At 42.4% G+C, this 21,691-nt stretch overlaps 1 protein-coding gene across 1 annotated transcript in view; it reads right to left on the bottom strand.

Annotated features, from left to right (window-relative positions):
• The window catches only part of ITGA3 (integrin subunit alpha 3), a 243,795-nt gene that overhangs the window by 83,655 nt on the left and 138,449 nt on the right, over positions 1 to 21,691 (bottom strand). The window contains exons 7-12 of the mRNA XM_069237816.1: positions 21,144 to 21,337; positions 18,314 to 18,402; positions 16,686 to 16,822; positions 14,470 to 14,553; positions 2,958 to 3,025; positions 24 to 160 (exon numbers count right to left, since the gene is read on the bottom strand). Coding sequence (XP_069093917.1) covers positions 24 to 160; positions 2,958 to 3,025; positions 14,470 to 14,553; positions 16,686 to 16,822; positions 18,314 to 18,402; positions 21,144 to 21,337 — 709 coding nt within the window. The remainder of the gene's footprint in view (positions 1 to 23; positions 161 to 2,957; positions 3,026 to 14,469; positions 14,554 to 16,685; positions 16,823 to 18,313; positions 18,403 to 21,143; positions 21,338 to 21,691) is intronic.

Genomic DNA, 21,691 nt, shown 5'->3' with positions numbered 1-21,691 from the left:
CATGTGCAGTGTTCAGTACTCACCATAAGAAGCAGTGTGCGTGTCTCACACTTGGTTTCTGGCATGCTGAAGTACCCCTGGTAGACGGGTGAATTTGATTCAGGGAAGCGCACTCTGGCTGGCCTTCTGTCCTTGTCAGCTTCCAGGGTGTATTCTAGAGCTATGGAGGAAAAGGAAGCATAATTAAGGTCTTCATAAAGCAAACATTACCTCCCCTACCAATTCATACTGTGAGGACAGCAAGCTTTTCACATTTACACCACCCACTAATCAGAAATAGACATCAAATTCATGAATGAAACAAACGGGCATCAACTTCAAGTAATCAGGGAGATAGTTTTCCTCTTTGTCTCAGAAACCACCGATAGCCCTAAATATACAAATGTCATTCTGCATTTCACCTGCACCCACCCATTATGCCCATAATACCCACTCACATCACCAACACTTCACTACTACACCCACCCCACTGAGCACATCACTTCATGAGTACACTAACTACATGAGAACTACTTTGCACAATATTCAGGTTTCACTATAACACTGACCTAAGCTGACTTATAAAACAAATCCTCCCCTTTTCTAATGACAGTACAATGTTAAGACTTCACAGAAGTCGGTCATCACCAGGAATGGCTACAGCAACGTCATCTACTGGGGATTTCAGAAATATCCACCACAGCGGTTGTAATGCATACAAAACACAGCAGACAATCTGATCCTCAGTTTGAAAGACGGAAAGCATATCTCCAACATGTATGCCTCGCTTCAATGGTTATCGGTTCATCAGTGAAGCAGCGTATGCAATTCAGGAAGCTTTCTGCGGTGGACTGTATACGACAACATAGAAGACAGAAATATTGTCCTGCAAAAATATTTACTCCAAAATATTGACTAAAACTACGTAGTCAAAGATAAGCAATTATAGATTGGGTATTTATAACTCCACGTCTACATACCTTGAATATATGTATATTTCATACAGGTACAGATCTGTGGAGATAAGAATAGTAAATCTATACCTACCTATATATAATTCCCTTGATAATATAGAGGTATCCGATATTTTGGAGTCGATATATTTGCAAGAAAAATTTAAAACTTACAAATATGGTTGACACTTATGTAGTTTAGAGGGTTTTACAATATGGACCACCCATTCTAAATCTGTCTACTGTTTTGGGGCTGCTTGCACATAGCCATTTCTAGAATTCTGTGCCCAGACAGAGAAAACTGAAAAGCAGAAGAAAGCTTTATTTTAGTTCAAGTTGCAGCCTCTTGGAATAGTCTGCCAGAAGAGTTGAGGACAAAGTTTGAGCAATATGCTATCAAATTTATTTATGCAAGCTGGGGTTGCAGTTCCTGCTCGATGCTGGTGATTGAAGACTTTACAAAATATCATTACCATAAAAGGATGTTACATCCAAAAATACTACACCAAACTATTATACTTCTGACTACAAACATTTTAGTAATCATACCACTCACTTACTACCTCATCTATTAGACAAGCAAAACTGCACACAAACCAACACCCACTAATCTACCTTCACTAAAACATTACTGGCTCTGCAGACCTCTACTTCTGCATTACAATTACATTAAGCACCCTTACCTATTACCTAAATCAAATGCTAACATAAACACACCGTGTCTACTGTACAGACCATTAACACAAGAGGCTATTAAAAACACACAATAATAAACACACGGTATTATATGCTAGTCACAATTATACAGATCTTAACAGGGCTATAACACCCCCAAAACATACAACTCACACCATATCGCCACCCTAGGAGTAGACCGCACGTATCCATTAAACACACATAGCACAGTGGTCACCATACCCATATAACTATTGCCGGTTTTACAGTGATAAATCCTGTGCAGATGATTGCACATCTGGAAATGGTCAGGAAGAAATGTTCATTCTAAACCAAGATGGTGCCTGGGAGGAAATCATATTTCAGGGGGCTTCTCAGGAAGAGGAGAGCATTGCTGCTTCAAGGTGGCAGACGAGAATCATCTATTCCAACATTTTACAATGAATATCTATGAATAATGAGGAACAAACATTTATCCCAGTGGAACTTGTACTTCAGATGTGTTCTCCTCACTTCCTGTATAGTATCATTAAGGTAGCTGCTAAACAGGATTGATTCCTTTCAACATCTATTGCTTAGACTTTAGGTCGTTTACCTTTCCTAATTCTGTGATCGTGATTTCTGATTTGTGTTTTTGAGGGTGTCAGGTTCATGTCACTTTTGGAACCCTCCAAGTTGAGCCACGAAAGGAGTTATGTCTTCAATGTTAAAAGGATTGAGCCCAGTAATGACTTCCCAGTGGTGACTTCCCATTTATAAAGCGCTTGTTGCCTAGGCTTCACGGTGCTGTTGAAATCACAACACCGACTCCCAAACTAATAAACATAAAATCAGATTCTGTGGGGAACAGGAAGAGGGTAAGGAAAGAATATTTAAGGAAAATGAACACAAAATGTAATTGTCATGGGCTATCGCTTAAACAGCCAGGTGTTCAATAAGTTAGTCTCTTGTCAAAGATTTAAGGGGAAACAGTTCCATGATTGCACCACCCGCAAACCATGAAACTCTTCATGGAAACTCCCTGATATCAGAGTGTGGAGTTAACTTGGGTTTCTTTCCTTGTTTTTTTCCTGTGTACGTCTTCCAACACAACCAGTCCTAAAAAAAAAAAGGAAGGGGGAAGACGGGCACTGGGTGGGAGTTGACCCCGTGAAGAAATAACAATGGGACCATGAGATAGATAAACAACCATAAGAATATTGAGAAAATAACTGAACACCACTGTTTTGCCACATTTTTACAATAGGACTTTACAGCATCATCACCGCACGACTACTATGAATCCCTTCTATGTGAGATGCTACCACACCTCTATTCCATACATGAAGATACTTCCCCCACCACACATACTAATGTTTTTCTTGTAATTGACGTTTCCCGTGCTCAGGAGGTAAGAGAAACACAGCTGGATTTCGATGCTGTAGGAAAGAAAAGAAGAAATACTTAGAAAATTAACGCCTTGTAAAAAAGCAGCCGAAGATTCAATAATGAAAATACTGAGGGAGACAGAAAATAACTTATACAGCCAGCAAGACACGCGTGAGACATGGCTTGGTGAGAAAGGGGAAGTATCCTAAGTGAGATGAGAGACTGGAAAGGTTGAGCCATGTAGAACGTGAGAGACAGTAAGGAGGAGAGAAGTAAGCATGGGAAAGAAGCAAGGAGAGAGGGAGAAAGAAGAGGGTAAACCCAGGAAATATGGTGTGGAGGGAAGAGTGGGGGTTGGAGGAGTGAGGAAAAAACAATGAGAGTAGATGTCAGGTGATAAAAATAGAATAATGTAAGGCAAAGAGCCAAGTGAAAAATGAGAGGTTAGATGAGGGGTTAGATTGAAAGAGAACAGAAAATATTTATGAAATAATTGAAACAAAATAATTGAAACAAACACACTGCACAAATGATGTAAGATGGGGAGTGGTTCCATCTAGAATGAAACACTTACTTATCAGTAGTTTTGCACGTTTAGGTCATTTCCACATGTCATGTACTATCCCTTTAGCATGTGGATTTGAAAAAGAATCTTGTTTACCTGAATAATGGTTTGGGTGTCCTACACGCAGGACCTTGAAGACTCCTGATAACAATCTTAAAATAAACCTATAACACTCAACACTGTAGATGCAACTCTAATTTAAGAGGACGATGGAGGTTCCTGTCATTGATAGGAACATCCATCATGACGATTACTGGCAATGAGTTTAAAGTTTGACAGACGGCTCCATCAAACATGATGTCCACTCGTTAAACTTTTAACTTGTTTTTGTTTCTTCAAAAACAAAGTTCCAAAGTTGGATTTTATCTTTGAAAAAAAAAGAAACTAATGACCCCAACACCATGGGAAAATTCTCCCATTGTGTGGGGTTTATTTAAATATTTTTACTGTCCCTTATTTCATGGTGGTAGGGGATAACAAAAATTAGCCATTCGACTACTCACTCTCCCCATTGGGCTAGCGGTCAAATGGCCAAACCTCCAACGGCCCTTACTCCATAAGGCTGTCGAGTAGTATGTCAGCAACAGAGACAGAGTAAGCTCCGCCCCTGACATACTTAAAGTTTGCCTAACCTAAACCAGGTGGGTGAAGATACAGTTTGGTGACAGGGTGCTCTGTTGGGAGAACCCTCTCAGCCAAACTCTAACCACCCACCCTAACCCCCCCCCTCAAGTTGCGAGAGCTTCCTATGGGCCCTTCTCGCCGTTCACCCTTTCACCGTCTGATCAAGTACACCCCAAACGTTTGTGGTTTGGGCTGCAGTTTATTAACATTTGTAAGCTGGTACATCAGTTATCATGATATCATCGGACATAAAATGTTTAGCTCTTGTGAAAATTAACAGCACTTCCATGTCATTCTTTCTGCTCATAATTAGTAAATACAGTGAACACCGTTAATTTATTGCATACTCAGACCATAGTTTTTGTCATCCGAATTTTACAGTCAGAATATCTTTTAAAGATTGCCATAAAGCATTTTATCAACATCCTTGACAGCTCCATCTGTCGATGAGTTAGTAGGGTGTGTCGCAGCTTTGAGGCTTCCCTTGCTACCGGATGTCTGGCGTTCGTGGCCATGCCTTGGCTGCAAGTGCTGTGTCCACCCTGTGTTGGGCATTTATTACACTTTTGTTTGCCCTCAAGTGTCCCTGCCATGAGGCATCCCAAGGACCTTGTTTGGGCCATAGTCTTTTTATGTCCTTGTATGCCAACGTTGTTTGCCCTCGAGTGTCCCTGCCGTGGGGCATCTCAAGGACCTTGTTTGGGCCATAGTCTTTTTATGTCCTTGTATGCAAACGTTGTTTGCCCTCGAGTGTCCCTGCCATGGGGCATCCCAAGGACCTTGTTTGGGCCATAGTCTTTTTATGTCCTTGTATGCAAACGTTGTTTGCCCTCGAGTGTCCCTGCCATGGGGCATCCAAAGGACCTTGTTTGGGCCATAGTCTTTTTATGTCCTTGTATGCCAACGTTGTTTGCCCTCGAGTGTCCCTGCCATGGGGCATCCCAAGGACCTTGTTTGGGCCATAGTCTTTTTATGTCCTTGTATGCCAACGTTGTTTGCCCTCGAGTGTCCCTGCCTTGGGGCATCTCAAGGACCTTGATTGGGCAACTGAATTTTTAAGTTCTTGCATAACATTTATTCTTAAATCAATGTCATTATCCTCCACAGTGGCCATGGTTTACCGACCTTTGAGAGCTCTCCCCCCACCAACTAAGAGGAACCAAGCAGCTCTAATGTCCTCTCTGTGTTCAGGGGGAACATGGTGGTCCCTACGTTAGATAAGTGAACCTTGTTGTCTGCATAGTAACCTGGCATCCTGAGGTTAATGAGGTCGTGCCTGACAAACTCCCATCCCATCCCTTCACAAAACTTGCTCATTGCCACATTCAGCTTCCTTCTGGATCTTCCCACTGCTCACTGACTCATTGCCCCTCTCCACTCTTGTTTTGCTATCGCTCCTAACCAGATTATGTCTGGCAGGCGCAGTAGTCATTAAATGGTAGTCAGATCTGCCTGTATGGCCTCAAACAGGGTTTTTTGCCCCAATATGGCAAGATCGTTGCCTCCTCGGTGAATTACCACGGCGTCAGGGTTTTTCTGCATTTTTTAGCATCTCACACTGCTGGGAAGACCTGGCTTACCCATCCATACCACCTTGGTGTTGAACAGTCATATGCCCCCGTACCGTTTCCATGCGCTAGCCCACTGTTGCGCCCTTGTGATGTATGAGTGGCCCACTAACCAGACACTCCTTTCTCCAACTCTGCCTCTGCAGTGAATTAGTAGCTCCGCATTAGCAGGTCAACGACCTGATGTATGCTGTGAAAGCCCAGGACTTCCATCCACCTATGCAATTGATCCCATCCTGCCTCATGCTGTGCATTGCTGCAGTCATGGCCGCCCCAATGCAGAAAGAATGCGACCCAAACAAAGCATGCTGATGAGAGTCCTGCTCTTGCCAGAGCCATGCGCTACACTGCTGAGGTACCTCCCATCACCATGTATGAACAGGGGAGGGCCTCCCTGCATCCTAACCTGCAGATAGCTGTGGGTTAATCATACTGGGCATTCACTTGCCCACGCCCTCCTGGTGTGTCCTGGACCTCCTCAGGTGAAATACTAGGTGGGTTTTCCTATATGAAACAAGACCTCCCCAGGTATGCTCTGGGGGGCGCCACTAACTCATTCATCCTGTAAGCCCCACAAAATGCTACGGCAAATGAAGCCTTGAACAAGTGAGCCTCAGTCTCCGATTTACATATGGGCGGTAGGGCCAGTATGAAGGCCTTATTTATCACAAAGTCAGTTGGCAATCTGGGGTCCCCACGCCTTGGCCTTCAGCCCCAACCCTTCATTGCAGAGCGGCAATAAGATGAAATACAGTTTGAGTAGTATGCTACTGTGCTCAGAAGAGATTGCACCCCAGCTCTAGACTTGACCCGCTCAAAGGATCCCAGTATGAACTCCTCAACTCATTTTTGTACAGTTCTGTGCCTTCTGCCTGGTGGCCTTAGTGACCATTCCAGACACTTTCAACACTTGGTTGCATTTTTCGGGGCTAAGTTTGTCCCACCGCATCCTACAGGTCGGCCAGTACTGGTATCATCTCTCTGTCCGACCACAGGACCCATTGGCGAAAGTTGACCCAGTGAAAGCGAGAGGGAACGTAAACAATGGAGTGGTCACATCCAGATGCATCCTGCTTTGATTGCTATATTATTCCTCAGTTGGTTGCCCACTAAAAGGTGAAGCAGCGCTAATACTTTTGGCCAGCTCGCCGCCCCAATGTTTATCATTTGCACCACTGCATGGTTATCAGACCATCTTGTCACCTGTCTGTTTGCTAGGCATTCCTGCCAAATGGGAAAGGACTCCAGCAGCGCCACATTCTTCGTCAGGCACGCCTTGTGCCAAGTCTCTGGCCACTTGGCAGTGCACCATGCTGTCCCCAGGAGGGCCCCAAATGCCTCACTTCCTGCTGAATCCGTGTACGGGTTCAGTTGCTCCGCTGTCATCCAGGGCTCTCACCACATCAGCGTGCCATTGAAATCGCCAAGGTAGTCCTGCCATTGCTGCAGGTCCTTCTTGACCCTCACAGTCAACCTGACCCTGTGGTGCTTTTGTGATGCTTTTCGTCAGGCACGCCATTTACCTGGCAAAGGTGCGGTCAGCTGGGATAAACCTGGCGGCAAAGTTGAGTTTCCTTAGCAGCTGCCGTATGTCCCTCAGCGTTGCTTTCTTATTGGACATTAGCCCCCGATGTCCTGTCTGAAATCCACTATTTTTTGGACTGCTAGTCTGCTTACTCCCTTCTTGGAGGCAAGCTCTATCCCCAGGAATGTACGACATTTTGTGGGGCTTTCCGTCTTTTCGTGCCCCAGTGGTATACCAAATTTCTCTGATAGAAGTTGGAATTGGACCACCATTAAGCTGCATTGCTCTGTACCTGGGGTACCCACAATGAGGAAGCCATCCAAGTAATGCATTCTACCCCCTTTGGGGCATCCTTTACACAATGCCTATTCCAGGAAAGTACTAAAGGCCTCAGAATATGCACATTATATTGTGAAGCCCACCGGTAGGCATTTGTCATAGTAGAACACTCTAAGTGAAAGCCCAGAAGCTGGTGACTGTCCAGGTACACTGGGAGAAGCAAAAAAGTTGACTCTATCGGCCTCGGGCATTAGTGCCCCCCTGCCTGTCACCCCTCAGCGGGTCTATTGCTTCATCCAGCCTGACTTAAGACACCGAGCACTGATCTAACCCATTGTTTACTGATTCTTCCTCGGAGTATGACAAGTGATGGATTAGCCTGAACTGGCCCGGCTCCTTTTTGGTGACCACTCCTCCTGAGGAGACAACGTTTTTGAGCGGTGGTTTATCTATTGGGCCAATGACAGTTCCTTTGCCACCTTCAGTCTTGCCACTTCGGGGTTTTCTGTGACTGATCTGAGGTTTTTGCAAAGCCTCCCTTCAAGAGACCCTGCAGGGTATGGAGCATTACGCACTTTACATCAGGATGAACTTGAAAAGTATTTTGTGAGACAGTTGAAAAGGTTACTCAGCTGTAAAACTAATACCACAAGTTAATGATTATCACAAGCTTTATACGCTCCTGCCATCTAGTGGCTACATTCTATATAGTTTTTAAAATTTCGATAAACAGCCTCAAGTGGGAATCAAGAGGAAGACGCATCGGTAACCAGGCTGCCTGTAACATTGAACAGAATTTCTTCTAAATTAACACCGTATGATCTAGTAGCGTTTGTGGAGATGAGTTAGATGTTTTTCCCAACATGTTTGTTTAGATAAGTTCATCATGAAGCTGTGACTCAGTAGGCAGTGGGTGCCAAGGAATATATTGTTATTTTGTTTAAAACTTCACTAATCCACAGCAGCAAAAATTGATCAATTAAAGATGCCGCCCCTTTCCTAGGTCGGGTGCTAATCCTGATTGGGACACAAACAGGTTTCACCAGAATTTAGACCTTAGCCCATTTTTGCCATACGGTGATTTCGTTATGTAAAACCTTGCACAAGTCATCTAGAAATATAGCGAACATTCTAAATTGGAACGCCTTGTAATGGGGCCCCGCCTTCTGAGGTTCATAAATCATAATGTGGCATAAACTGCACCCCTATAACTATCGTACACAACACGAGTAATTTTTAAACTCAACTGGACTAACTACAATCAACATCATAAATAAAGCAGTGATTTACGGTATTTCGTTATACTGTCTGCCCATTGCCCTGCAGAACCAGGTCCCAGCTCAATCATGCATTATAATATATATCATATATTATAAAGAATGAAATCCCTTAATAGAAAAATAGAATCTTAAGGTGCGCCAGCAGAAGGTAGACTATCAATTTCTTGCTTCAGCTCTACAAATCTCAACCACTAGAATGTTTTTTCAAACAGAAAGTGCTTACTGACTAAATGCAGGCCTCAAGCTGACATGATTTACAAGTGCTTCTAAATTCTGCAGTTGTGTCTAAATGTTCCCCTAGCGCGCAGGGATTGTGAACAGCTGTTTCCGGTCTGGGGTAGAACACTGGTAGTTCAATGGTTTTGTAGTTCAATGCATGCACTCAAGTGGCAGTGGAAGGGTACGCCAAAGCAGCCAACAGCATTAAGTGAGAGATGAATACACCACTGAGCAGAATCAAAGTTCACGCCAGTGGCTGAAGGAGGCTGGTAGAAGAAATGGTTGAAAGGGGCAGACCCAAAGTCTACTCTATGTATATTGTTAGTAAAAACTATGTTTGACAGCTCCACTGTCAAAACCCAGACCTTAAAAAGAAGCAATGAAACAACCAAATCATAGAGGTAAAAAGGCTCTCTTCCAAAGTGCTCAGAAACACATTTCCACTTTTTTTCTAAGTTAGTTTTCATATATTTTTAAATAGTCTTCTTGCCCGAGTGTTATATTTGCCCCTGCCTATCTGGTTAAACTGTAAACTGTGCACTTGTATAGCGCACTACTCACCCGTTAGGGTCTCAAGGTGCTGTACTCATACCGCTGTGGAACCCCTCTTGGCTTTTTCCTGTGAGGCACCCACTCCTGGGCAACCCCCAGGGTGAAGCCAGGTATCCAAGCGCTGTCAGGGCCATTGTGGAGATTAAGCAAGCTATTGCCCAGGGTTACAGAGTGGGACCCATTAATTAGATGCAAATTACAGAGTGGGACCCATTATAAGATTAGGCACCAAGGCGAGAATTATCTGGACCAAGGGAATTGAGCCCATAAACGTGGAGGAGGGAATTGAACCCTGGTCCCGGACCAGATCTCTGCAACAGGGTCTGCCACTAACTATTGTGCCACACTTCTCCACTGTTGTGAAATTGTCTTTTTCAGCTTGTTACTGGCATCTTCTATGACAAACTGGAAATAATATTGTAGGATTCCAACTCAAGTAGTCTTAGGAGAGTTTAAGGCAGATAACAGGAAAGCTTAATGGCAGGTGGCAAGCATTCAGCCACTAAATCAACTTTTTAAAGATATGTCCACTCAACCATAATTGATACAGTGTACTACTTGTCTACAGTTGTCACTGGATGGCTTTCAAGAATCTTGATGTGCCGAAGGGCTTTCTGTCTTATATCTGAGATGCCTGGTACATGACTTCACTACTACTTACAAAATCCACTCTGGTTTTTACATAGATCACTATTAGGAACTATGCACTTGAAATGGTCATTTTCCTCGCCTAGTATGCTAAGGTATAGGTCTCCAGCATGCTGTAGCACTGGGACTTGCGCTTAAATTCTTCATTGAGTGTTGTGTTTCTATAGGGATGGGCTACATCTTACAGTTTGGGATGAACTGTGTCTTTTTGGGAGGGGCCAAGATTTACTTTCTTATTTTTATGGTTGGTCGTTACCTGTAAATGTAGAGATGAGCTCCAAACAATGGAATGGAATGCAGCCAGATTGTTTCAAGACTTCCATCAATCACTTCCTTGAAGTCCCATATGGTAAAATCATACAGCTTTTCTGTTTACTCAACTACCACAATGCCATATCAGTGGCGTAACAAAATTCGAGGGCTCCCCTGCAAGGTACATGGAGGGGCCCTCTTTCGGACTCAATCAGGAGCTAACAGGCCAGGATACTGTGCTGCGGGGGGGCCTAGAGAATGGGGCCCACTGCAGAGTGGCGGCTGCAGGGTCCTACGTTACGTCACTGTGCCGCATATTATGATGGGTATTAGAACAATGCTATCTAATAGGTTGAAACTATCCTGTCCCTGAAAGAGGAGACCCAGACACCTACAGAATTCTCTAGCACCCTACCTGTAGGATCTCTCAGAGCAAAAAGTTCAGAAATATCAGATAGCTCTTTCACTCCAGACCCTTTAGTGGTGAGCATTCTTTGGAAGGCTTTGAAATAATTATAAAAGGTCAGAGCCTTCTTCGACTCAGCACAGTGGCTTTCAGGGTGTGACTTCTTGTGCCTATTTCACATCCAGTATCTTTCCACCTTACCCCACATACTTTTCTTCCTTCCCTCTCATTTTCTCCCCACACATCGCAAAAGCATTTTGACACACATTCCTCCTTTCCAGTGATGCCGTGTTAGGTGAAACAAAAGGTGTCACATCCATACAAGCATAGGGTGTTGACCATTAGGCTCACAAGAGCTCTTTCAATATCACTTTCCAATTCATCATGGAGAACTGCACTTCCTCCACGATTGCCATATTGAACCTCGTGACCTTTCAAATACTTTTTGGGTGGCACAACAATCTTCTCAACTGTCTGCTACCTCGACTGTCTAGGAATGTTTTTACTTCTGCAGATAGTACCCAACCATGCTCTTGCAAATGCCTCCTGAAAATATTACGTAACTGGCCGCAGACTCAACAAACCACACACCACAATCTGTAAAGAAAGTGCATGAAAGATTTGGCGTACCTCCAAAAATCATGCATATCCCTGCTGTAACCAAAGCCAATTCCATCCATGTAGTAATTGGAATAAAAACAGCAACAGCAGAATTCAGCACCATTTTCTTGTTGCTATTAAGCACATTACGCATTGCCTCAAATAGAGCTCCACGAACTCATCATATGAATCCCACTAAATATCCACAGTCAACCACCATTTTATGGTCGTCTTTCATGTATACTCCTAGGGCAACACATCTAAATCCTTCGCTTTTAACACCACTGGCACCACCAACAGTCCCAAGTTAGCAGCATCCCACCTTGCAGGTCCAAATCCTCAAGCAAAATACAGCCTAGACTTCTAAGTTTAAACCTGCGTGAGGCAGTTCTCCTCCCACACATCATGTGGTCTTTATCATAGGTTCATCTTAACTCATGGATGCCACCCATTGTCAATGCAGTACCTAGGTACTAGACAAATCGCTTTGCCAGATAGTCAGCGCTAGAGAGCTACACTGCCCTGTAAACCAAAACGAAGGCTTTGAAGAACATCCTTTTCTTTACAGGCAGCCAATGGAGAGCTTTCAGGGCTGACAGGGCCGAAAAACGCCTAAGTAGCTGCAAAGGAAGCTTAGCAGCTTCATTTTGGACCACCTATAGGCGATTCACCAGGACTTCCATCACTCCTGGGTAGAGGGTGTTGGCATAGTCCAAATGCAAAGTGATCAGCACATGGATCACCACTCTTTTTGCCTCTAAAGGGGAGATAAATGTCTTAAAAGTGAGCAGTATCACAAAGCATTGGCCCATCACCCCAGAGATCTGTGGGCTCATGGAAAGGGTGATGTCCGGCTTCACCCCTAGGTTTTTGACCACCAAAGATGGAGGGGGTATCTTTTATGATTTCACATGCTTGAATCATTCCCCGTCACCAGGAGATTCCCAGCCTGACAGCAGGGAATTATTCAAGCATGTGAATTAATAAAAGATACCCCCTCAATCTTTGGTGGTCAAAAACTTAGGGGTGAAGCCGGACATCACCCTTTCCATGAGCCCCCAGAATATATAAAAGATCCAATGTTGGTGAAAAAATGGGTTACTTACCTGTAACTCCATTTCTCCAACAGTATCTTCTATATATTCATATGCTTGACTCATTCCCCGTTGTCAGGCTGGAAATCACCTTACGCCAGGGAATAATTCAAGCATGTGAATATATTTTTAAAAATCAAAATTTGTAGAACTAATGATGCCTATTTACACAGCAAACACATAGGCTGCCTGGAGGACCAAGTACAGGCAGCAAGTGAACTAATTTCAAGAAAAACCAATCTGAATTATTTCTCACACATTCAAGCGGAATTCTCATTGCCTGACCCACACACTACTACTCAACATTTAAAATTCAACTAATCAATTCAAATTGTACAAGATAACTTAGATTTGAGGAAGAAATATAAGTTCACTTTATTATGTCATCTGATATAGTGTGACCCTATGCCCAAGGGGAGCGGGGTTCTCTAAAAACAATGTTTGTATTGCACAGAAGCTGCCTAAACATCTGCTGCTTATAACGGAAGAGTACTGTGATTGGGGGATTGGTTGAAGTTAGAATATAGAAAGTATAGTACTAGAGTACCGTAGTCAGATTATCACCGGATTTCAATATCTAGTCCGAATTGTCAATTACACTGAAGTTAATAATAGAAAATCTACACCCAACGGAACAATAATTTTGTAAACTATATTTAGGACACTTATGTCAGACAACATTTTTCTACCTGATATTTTGACATATAACAATTACAGGAACTAAGAAGTAATAGGAAAGGGGAAAGACATATGTAATTGTGATCGATACAGGCAGCACTTCAGCCAACAGTAATCTGCTCACAGTGCTCCTGTTACAAATATTTACAGGACCAGTATTTACAAGATGAGGCCAATAGTAATTTGCCCGGAATCCTACAATTTTTGCACAGTTACCAAAGCCAGGGTCCCCAGGCTCTAAACTAAGCAGTTTCACCACAGGACCACATTTCCTTCATGTCTAATAATGGCATTCTTCACTGCTAGTCATTTCTAATTTTTTTTTTTTACAAAGAAAAGCAATAATCATAAACGTCACAAATGTACTACTCCTATGTGACTGCAAATGAGTCCCGGAGTCATTGTCTAAAGCAATGTGGATTTGGAAAAATAAACTTTAAAAGTCTACAAAACACAGATCCTTCAATTCTTGGACCAAATGCGGTAGCATTCCAGGAATTCTAAATGAAGTGTCAATTCATTGGATATTCTGGAATTTATATTTGTATTTATTGATGGATTGCTAGTCCAAAGTATCCAGCTTCAGCAGCACTTCAGGGCTTAACTCTTTTCAAATCTAAGAAAGCCTAAAGTTCTATTTGTGGAGCATTGTTGCCATCAAACAACTTATCTCTTTGGCTAATAGACTCCTGATGTTTGTAGGTTCAGTAGCCACTAGATCTTTTGGTCACAAAAATTCCTGAACTAAGGAATTACAGATGAAGAGGTTGGCAGCTGCGGGACAGACATTAAAAAGGGACAGCTGTCCCATCTGCTATATTAAGACTGCATTGATGGAAATAGCAATCTAAATATAGCGGATGGGATAAACAAGGCCCTCAGTCTTACTTTGTAGGATCATAAGTCTGAAAAATTCCTTTTCTCTGCTTATGCCACCTCTAAATGATGGTTGTAGATTCACAGGATCTTTCAAAACTCAATTCTTTAAGCTAGCATTTCCAACCGATCCTATTTGTAATTCCAGATTTCTACTTTACTATATTGCAAAACTGTAGTTCCTGTAATAGCATGTTTAGATTTTCATTGACAAAGGTAGTATTTGATGTACAAATGCCTTCATACAGTGCTACAACATCCACACTATGTGACTCTACATTACAAGTTTTAGATAAAACCAAAATGTTTAAATATTGGATAATCTTACCATGAAGATGAAGTGCACTTGCTGGGGTCTATCACGGTTGGGGTCACTGTGAATGTCTTGGAGATGTTTATTACAGGCCGAGATCTAAACACAGAGAGAGACAGATTAGAGAAAGCAGGAGAAGAGATGGCAAATCTTCCGCTCACACCTTGTGAGAAAAGAATAAACCTAAATGTAGACAGATAACAACCTAGAAGAGGCTCAGGACCAGTCTAGCTTAATGCATTGATAGCTCTAAATTTTGCCAAGATCCAAAGCAGGGAGTTTTTAATCCTAGAAAACAATCTAAGAGAGACACCAAATGAAACGCACTACATGCATCCAACGTTAATGCATGGAGTCTCCCAAAGTTCAAAACTAAGCTGACTGCAAGTCATAGTCCGGCAAGACCTCAATAATATCAAATGCAAAAAGCAACAATACTACCAGAAGCAATGAAGAAATCTACCCAAACCTCACACCCCTAAAAGGAGAGGTCAGCCAGCTTGAGTACAATACTACGGAGTCAACCAAGAATCCACAGAGATCAAAACAGGGAGTCAGCCAAACATATCCAAGCCATGTTAATATAACAACAAAGTCAAACCTCAACACCAGCCTCTACACGAACCATACATAGTCACTTACTTAACAACTAAGATCAATGGAGACGAACCCAATACCCATCCATCGCCATCCCCTGCATCCAGACAGTGACTAGGCATGTATCTAACCAAACTGCAAAATCCACATCAAACCCCAGAGGAAGAAGTCCGTCAAACCTGAGAATCATGTTTGGAGTCAGTCAAGTGCAGTTTAAGATTGCCACACTGAGTGACTCCAGACTACAATGTGAGATGCAACACAAACCCCATAACTCAGTGCGCAGCGCAACCAACATTCCTATGTGTGGAGTGGTCCGGATGTAGGAATTAAACCAAACCACAGAACTCAAAGTGTAGAGAAAGAAAGAAAAATGGTAAAGTTCATGATAAAGTGCTAAAATGTTAGAGGCACTTCAAACATAAAAGTGAAATGGGGGAGTAAAGAGAATCTCAGACCGCAATGAAGCAAATTACCAAAAAGACAAACTCTATTATTGAAAAACAACCAAACCAGGGAACACAGTGTATAAGGTAACCTAGAAGACAAAAACCCATGTAGAAAGTAGCACAAACTCCAGAACTCTATGCATGGACTGAATAAATCGGTAAACGTCACTGCGGACAGCACTCCAAGCCCAAACCAAATAATATAATGCTGAGGTGATTCAAAGTCGGGGACCTAATGTGGGGATTAAAATAAATTCTGTTAAATCAGCAAGTGAAGTGACTGAAAAAACTAGAACCCTACATGGAACATATCTAATTACAAGATAAAAAAATGCAAGAAATAACTCAAACCCCAGGATTTAATTAATGGAGTAACCCAATCATGAGATCCCTCTGATAAACAACATGTAACCAATCCTGTTTCTCAAACCCCAGAATACAATGAATGGTAACAAGTAAGTGGCCAACATGGAAGTGGAATGCAATCGAAACACAGAACTCCACTGGAAAAGTGACACAATTGTGAAAACACACTCAGTGGGAATTATCCATGTTTGATACCCTCAACCCATATCAAATTGAAATTGAAGGATACCCATGAATTACATTTATAGAGGTATGAAGTTCAATTTATACAGCCCCGCCAAAAACTCCTATGCATGGAAAATGAAGAACATTTCTTTCAATTTTTTGAGTATGGAACCCACTTCTGTAGCCAAAGTAGGGAGGACCCCCAGACACCATCTTAGTCCAATAACGGGAAAACCATACTATCTCTTAACCCCAGTGAACATGTATGGAGGCCCACAGTTCCTTTCAATTCCAATGTATTAGAAGCCTACACATTTGATCCATAGTCCTTCCAAACTCAATGCACAAGGGCCCCTTCCTAATCCATTTAAGGGAGGGCCCTCGCTCTCATCTAACTGCGAATTGGATGAACCACAACTCTCATATAAGTGCATTGTACATAAAGTCTATGTGTAATCAAATATAATAAACCATTTATAATTTTCAGAAGCTGGTGATTACTCTCCAGCTCTCTGAAAGTTGGCCTGAGAACACATTTCTCCACACCCCTTCAATCTCACCCCCTGCTCGCCTGCATGTCCAGTTCCCCACCACACTTGCTAAGCAGAGTCTTACACCTTCCATTCTCTCACCTATTTATCAGGATCCCCTTACCTAAGTAAAGCGATACGCTCTGACAAACTCCCGACTAGCAGATCTGGATATGAATTGTCATCCACGTCAAGACCACCATTGAGAGAGTAGCCGAAGGTGCGTATTCCAGTAGGACCCACATCTTTCCCATCAATAACCTAGGTGAGAAGTGTGAAGGGAGAAACAGAAAGTTAAGAGTGACTATATATAGTAGGCGTTTCAGAAAGACTCAACAGATATCTAAAAACTGCAGCCCTATATCGGGGTCCCGACTGCCTGAACATGTACAACTAACATGAACCGAGGGATAGCTGCTGTGTAAATACAAACCTGGTGACATCTGTGTAAACAACAAAACTTGGTCCTCATGGCTTTAGAGGTTACCATCTCTAGAGCTAGACTGCTCTGCTACCTAAAGCATAACTATATGTTAGATGAGAGGCAGCTTTGTTGTCCACAGGGTAAGCCTGAAATATATGTGTAACCTGTAAATTAGCTTTGATGTTTACACTCTAAAGGGGTTATTTAATGTTTGCTGCTGTGGGACAGCTGCAAGAAATTGGTGGGCATCTTGTCTGCCATATTACAGTTTAAATATGGCAAAAGGAACACCCACCGTTTTTTGGTGGATGTCCTTCATCTGCCAAACCTTACATAACTCTGAACATCTGCAACCTTATGTTAACTCTAAGGCCCAAGGTAGGATTACGTGCTATATATCTTTAAGCTAATAAATGGTTTTAATATCTTAGTACAGAATGTATTTGATATATGCAGCTCAAACAGTGTAACTTCCTAGGCAAATGGACTCTTGTGGGTCGATTCAGAGCATGGCAAACATGGTATTTTGCTACAAACGTCTCTTTGAAAAATAGGCAGTCCTTAGGTATTCCATTGGTTGAGCCTTTGTTGGATCCATCAATGGAATGCTTTATCCAACAGCCCAACGGAGTACGTGCCATCGGCACAAAGACATTACTCCGCCTGTTCTTTTTAGAGTGGATGGTGTAATGCCTTTTTTTCCCTGCCCAGCAGCACGTCAGGAAATGAAAATAACACAAAATTAGGCAGTGAAGCCCATTAACATTCCCAAGGTCTGGGGGTCATTAGTTTTTTGTTTTTCAAAAACAAGCTATCACTTTGAGAGTTTTTTTTTTTTTTTTTTTAAACTGAACAGTGTCCATAGTTTGGTGTATGACAATCAAAACCGAAGGCTGCTGTACACCAAACTTTTATCACATTGAAAGGCACTGCCACGAGCTCTACGTGCTCTTTTACTTCCAGATAGGTTATACTGCTTTTTATGAAAATGTCCCCCATGTAAGAGGAGGGGGCACTCATAGTACCTCCATATCGCTATCAATAATAGACTAAAATTATTTCAATAACAGTCTCACCAGTAATTAAGGAATGAGTTTTATCTCTGTTTTTCTGGCACTCTTCAATGAGTTATTTTCCAATAACTGTCCCAAAACTGTTTAACCTCTGAAATGCTCAATGGTGAAAAGGTCTGTGAAGCTTGTTCTAATTCATGCCTTAGCCTCGTCAGCCCTCAACGGTACAACAAAGCATAACACTTCATGCCAGGGTGCTTTCCCTGTGGGTACTATGAAGGGAGAAAGAGTGTAGCTGTTGTAATGCTCTCCTACCTGGCTGGGGGTTTTCATAAGACCCTGGGCACTGCTGAGGTAAATGTACACTTTCCCATAATCCTCGAAAGGTGCTCCAACTGCAATATCTGTAGGAGGGAGAGACGAAAGATGATAGGGGCAGATTACAGGGCAGAAAGTACAACTTATCGTGTGTAGAATGCCAGAATTCAGAATACAACAGAGAACAGGCACACAAAAAGCATGGAGGAGAGGAAGTGAGAGGAGAAAAAGAAGAATAGGACACAATAATACCAAACAAAATGGAGGAAAACAGAAATAGAGGAAGAAGCTCTAATGCACAAAGCTATTTCCATGTCCAAGTTAAATTACATATGCAAATAGATTTTATAATGCAAATTCACTTATGCGATTCAGACAAATCTATTTGCACATTTAAAGTGCTTTTATGCAGCATAATATTATACCACTAAAAAGCCATATTACACATTTGCTCTTTTTAATCTTTCTTTGTCCTTCCGAATAGTCCCAGAAATATGGAAGTACTTTCTGCTTTTAAAGATGCCCTCTGACAACCATAAACTACTCTCAAATTACAAACCTATGTCCTTCCTCCTTGCCCTTCTAAGATTATGGAGTCATATCTAAATGAGAATATGTCATACTTTCTTCAAATCTCCAACTATTTTGATACCCATCAGTCTGACTTTTGATCAGATTTAGCACAGTCAGTAGTGATGACTGTACATGAAATCAGATCATGTTTAAACACTGGAGATTCTGCCTTCCTCGCCTTCCTAGACCTCTCTGCCGACTTCGATAAGGGATTGCACCCCATCCTTCTGCACAGACTTCAGGAGGATGGGGTGGGAGGCCATTCCCTCAAATGGTATCATTCCTTTTTCTTCAACAGAACCCAAGAGCTGCATCGCCCACCTTTCCGATCTGATTAAGTCTATATGTGGGTTCCTAGGATTCAGCCTTGATCCCTACCCTTTTTTAATTTGTATACAAAACCCCTGGCTAATATTATCTGTCCTTTTAGCTTTATTTGTTTCTCTTACATTGATGACAATCAAATGATCATCAGATGGAAGGTGATTTCTTTGACCCTCAATTCTAGATTTAGGAAGTTTATGTTGAAAATCTCAGACTGGATGAATAACAGTTTTTGTGCTGGACTCCACCCCCTCAGCTCAGGCATCATTTACAACAGCCCTCATTCAACACCTAGATCTCAAAGACGGTCTCTACATACATCTTCACTCTGAAAAATTCTGAAAAGGTCCTCCCTCTTTTGACTAAGAACTGGTGGTAACATTCATTCCAGTTCACCATCCTATCCAATTTGGACTAATACAATTCCACATAACTAGGCCTTCCTCAAAAACAGCTTCACAGACTGCAGTGCATTTAGAATGCTGCTGTCTGCCTTCTGGTAGGTATCCGAACATTTGATCCTATGTCGACCCACCTTTGTGCCTTGCATTGGCTTGCAGTGCAGAAAGACGTTTATTCAAATCCCAGTGCTTCTGCTACAAAGTCAATAGAGAGCAAAGACCTACATATCTTGGGAGTCTTTTTCTTGCTTATGTTCCTTGACGCACTTTCAGGTCTTCATCCCCTAAACCTAATCCGAGTCCCTCTCATCAAGAAATTCAAACCCGGCGAGTGATCATTTAAATTTCTCACAGACTCTCCATGGAATTAGCTTCCACTGTCACGCCGTCTTTTCTATCCCCATCTGAAATTTAGGAACTATCTTAAGCATATCTTTTTTAATTAGTTCCTCTGATCTGCTTTCTCTACTCTTAGCACGAGGACACCACGCGTGGGTAGCAGTCTGCTCTATCAAATCTTCACTAATTCATTCATACTATATAAGCAATCATTAAAGTACATATGTATAGGAATTCACGTTCTCACTAAGAGCCCAGCTGTTTGAATTTTTGTGTAAATCAGGCCCAATGTGTGTTGGAAAATTAGAGAAGGCTGTCTGCGTCACTCATGACACAAGTAGATCTCGGATGTGAATCTCAGACATTCACTAAATTCGTTATGGCAATTTCCTTGTATTATCAAGCTGCGTAGTTTTTATACCGCCGTGCCAAAAAGCACTTGAATATCCTTTCAGTAGACATGGCTCACACAACACAAAGAGAAATAGGGGCAGGGCAAGGAGAAAAAAACAGTCGGAACATTTTGCAGAGGGGTGAAGAGGGCAAGAAGAACATATGTAGTGGTAGAATTTTATAGGAAAGCGGAGAGATCAAACAGAGAGGGAAAGACGAAAGAGAGTGAAGGGCAAAGAGAGGAAGGAGAAGTCAGCAGGAGCAAAGGGAAGTGGAAAAAGAAAGAGGAACATGGAGTGAAAAAGTATAAGAGGCATGGAAGACGAAGGTCATGCATGTCAACATTTAGGAACAATTTATTCTAAGGCGTGAAGCGACAGACATCCTTACTGGGGGTCATTTATTTTGGGAAAACGCAAAGAAAAAATACTGGAAATAAAATCAAAAGTTTAGCTACAACATGAGGTATCTCTCTCCTAAATATGGCAAGTGTGCATGTTTAGCAGGTACTAAAAGGGAAAGGAATGGCATAAAAAAGGGACTGCTGATATCAATAGGGACAGAACCAGAAGACAGCGATACAGAGGAAAGGGAGATAATAGAGAAGGGGAAGTTGGTAGAGTAAGAGGTACAGGTAGGGAAGAGACATCCATGTTTAGAAGAAAAGACTGGAAAAGAACAACATGACCCAAAACCCATCCGCTTGTCAGGCATCAGTACTCAGCCAGTCGTCTGCTCCCCACACTCACATTCACCGTCCTCTACACCTAGAGATGTAATGTCACATTTCATACTACCTTGAAATCCATCTTGGTTAATATCGCCAATATTTGCCACAGTAAACCCGAAGCCTGAGCCACTGGGCCCAACCATGAATGGTTTGGACTGGTTCTGGAAACTTCCAGCTTCATTGATGAACACGTAGACAGCTCCGCCAATCTCTTCCTTTCGATCAAAGTAAAAGGGAGCCCCGACCAGCAGGTCCTGCCACCTGCCAGAAAACAAATATCATGGAAAGGGGCAGTTGCCCTATAATCCACTGGACCATAAAAACAGGATCTTACAGAGTGTAGATATCACACAATGGATTCAACACCCCAAAATAAACCTTTATCAAGAACCAAGATCTTGCTGGGGTACAGATTTCCAATGCCCTGAAAAAAAGGTCTCTTCCACAACAAATTCCTTCAGGGAACCAGCGCATCTTTGAACACCACAGTAAGAGCCAGGTGTAAAAAAGCCATTTTGCATTTCTTAACAGTCCAAATCGCTATTTCGGGCCGTTAAGAAATGCAGAATGGGCTTTCCAGACATACAAAGCCCTTTAGGGAATCGCAAATTACGA

Source organism: Pleurodeles waltl, chromosome 6, assembly GCF_031143425.1.
Source record: "Pleurodeles waltl isolate 20211129_DDA chromosome 6, aPleWal1.hap1.20221129, whole genome shotgun sequence".
NCBI classification, from domain to species: domain Eukaryota; kingdom Metazoa; phylum Chordata; class Amphibia; order Caudata; family Salamandridae; genus Pleurodeles; species Pleurodeles waltl.
This window is presented reverse-complemented; position numbering and strand designations above follow the sequence as displayed.